The sequence below is a fragment of the Microcebus murinus genome, chromosome 6, assembly GCF_040939455.1.
Source record: "Microcebus murinus isolate Inina chromosome 6, M.murinus_Inina_mat1.0, whole genome shotgun sequence".
In the NCBI taxonomy this organism is placed as follows: Eukaryota; Metazoa; Chordata; class Mammalia; order Primates; family Cheirogaleidae; genus Microcebus; species Microcebus murinus.
In genome coordinates this window covers 1,553,619-1,556,051 of record NC_134109.1, presented here as the reverse complement: position 1 = coordinate 1,556,051, position 2,433 = coordinate 1,553,619, and the positions used below count along the sequence as shown (strand labels likewise).

General features: G+C 70.9%; 1 gene segment (V, D, J or C); it reads right to left on the bottom strand.

The window, feature by feature from the left end:
- Window positions 1-433: 433 nt before the first annotated feature.
- On the bottom strand, window positions 434-1,955 carry LOC105860810 (Ig alpha-1 chain C region-like; the record flags this gene model as incomplete). The annotated part of the segment is given in 3 exon segments: window positions 434-877; window positions 1,098-1,424; window positions 1,683-1,955. Coding segments are annotated over 3 exon segments (995 nt in total), but the record flags the coding sequence as incomplete, so codon positions are not given.
- Between the last annotated feature and the right edge of the window lie 478 nt (window positions 1,956-2,433).

Sequence of the window (2,433 nt, the reverse complement as noted above, 5' to 3'; positions counted from 1 at the left end):
TGCAGCCTGGGGCTGACCACCGAGGGTGGCGCGCTCTTGCTCCCAGCGGCCGGGCCCGGCACCTCCTTCCCTCCCCTCTGTCCTGCCCTGGCCGGCCTGTCCCTCTCTCAGCCCCTCTCGTCCCTCCCTGGTGGCAGCCAGGGGGCCAACAGCCATGCCGCCTGCCCCTGCAGGAGCTGTCCCTGGGCGCAGGTCTCTCAGGACCTGCAGGTGTCCTGTGCCTGCCGGCTGACCTCAGGTTCCACACCCAGCCCGCCTCGCCCCTGCGCACAGGCTCCCGCTGCCTGGCCGCGGCCCAGGGGTGAAGGCTCCTGGAGCTGCCAGAGGCCCGGATCGCTCAGGGCAGGGGTGCGCCTCCCTCCCCGGCCCGGCCCTCCCTGTGAGCCGCAGACCCTGAGGACGGACAGACAGGCGCCAGATGGAAGTGCAGGGCTGCGTGGGGCGAGCTCGGAGTTTATTCAGGGGGCAGGTGGGCGGGCGGCTCAGTAGCAGGTGCCGTCCACCTCTGCCATGACCACGGACACGTTGACGTGGGTGGGTTTACCCGACAGGCGGTCGATGGTCTTCTGCGTGAAGGCCCGTGGCAGGGCCTCGTGGCCCACCATGCAGGAGAAGTTGTCCCCGTTCTTCCAGGACTCGGCCGTCACGCGCAGCACGCTGGTCACCGCGAAGGTGGAGGCGCCCTGGCCGGGCTCCTGCCGGGACGGCCAGGTCAGGTAGTCCCCGGGGGGCAGCTCCTGGGAGCCGCGCAGCCAGCGCACCAGCACCTGCTCGGGGCTGAAGCCGCGCACCAGGCAGGTGAGCGACACCAGCTCGTTCAGGGCCAGCTCCTCCGACGGCGGCGGCAGCAGGTGGACCTGGGGCCGGAAGTTGTCCCCTGCGGGCGGACGGCAAGCTCAGGGGCTGCGCCGGGGGCAGGAGGCCCTGCCCTGCCGGGCACCCTGGCTGTGTCCTGGCCTCCCAGCACTGCCTCCCTCTGCACGGGGGGGGACGGGAGCGCCCAGGCCCAGGGCCCCGGGGAGGAGGAGGCTGGGGTTGTGCTCCACAGACTGCAGAGTGCTATGCAGCGCCCCGCGCTGGGGTGGGGCTGGGCCCACCTGAGACTTTGGTGATGCTGGCAGTTAGTGTTTCCTTGGACTCAGGGTGGGTGGCGGTGCACGTGAAGGTCTGCCTGTTGTTCCACGGCTCGGCGCAGCCGGGCAGGACACTGGACACGCTGTAGCAGCCGCAGGAGTCCCGCACGGCGGCCACCTGCTCGGCGCCATTCCCTGCCGAGGGCTGCCAGGTGAAGGTGGCGCCCGTGGGTTCCACCAGGCCGCTCAGCGTGCACGTGAGGTTGGCGTCTGAGCCCAGGAGCAGGTCCTCGAGGGCCGGCGGGTGCAGTGACAGCCGGGGATGGCAGCAGGAGGAGTTCGGCTTTTTGTCTGCACAAGAAGCTGGGTTGAGAGAGGCCTGAGCGGGACTCGTGCCCCTGTCGCCCCCGTCCTTCACCCAGCCCTGGGCCCTTGGCCCCACCCGTCTGCAGCCGTGACCGGGGCTCAGCCCAGCAGCCCACTCCTGTCCGAATGAGGGGTGGCTCCCCCGGGGCAGGGTCCAGGCCTTGGGTCAGGGCAGGATTGGGGCCCTGCCCCTCCTCTTCCCTCTCCTCCCCGCCCCTCCCCTCCCCCAGCCTGCCCTCTGACCTTGGCCGCAGGGCACGGACACTTCCTTGTCGAAGTTGGAGTTGTGCTGCACGCGGCACGGCACGGACTCGCTAGCCGGGCACTGGTCGGCCGGCAGGGTCAGCTGGCTGATGGCGGTGTACAGGCCCCCAGCGCCAGCCTGGCTGGGCAGGTACTGAGTGACGGTCACGCCATTGGTTTTGCTCCAGCTCATGCTCAGCGGCTCCGCGGGGAAGAAGCCCTGGACCAGGCAGCCGATGACCACGGGATTGCTCTGCTTAGGTCTTGGAAGGCTCAGTGGGAAGACCTTGGGTTGGGTCGGGGACGCTGGAACACGGGACACAGTGTGAGCACGCGGCCCTCGGGCTGCCAGCCCCCGACAGCCCCGCTCAGCTCCTTTGCCCGGGAGGACCGCAGCGAGGGGTCCCGCCTCAGGGTCACGCAGCCCCTGCGCCGGCGGCCTGCCGTCGGACCTGCTTCCGGTCCCGGACACGCTGTTTCTGAACATGTGCCTCAGACGGGCCCCTGGCGCAGGCCCCAGGCGGCGAGGTGTGGTTGCTGGGCAGGGCTCTGCCCGCCGCAGCCTGTCCCCGAAGCCCCCCTTCTGTGCGGGGAGGAGGGGGGGCCCGGCCTGGCCCTGTGCCCTGGGCTTTGGGAGGATCGGGCCGGGGGCCCACAGGGTGGGCACGGGAAGGACAGAGGGGCCTGGGCTCCAGGCTCAGCTGCAGGAGACGTCCCGTCTGTGTCCCCACCCTTCCCCCATCAGGCTCTC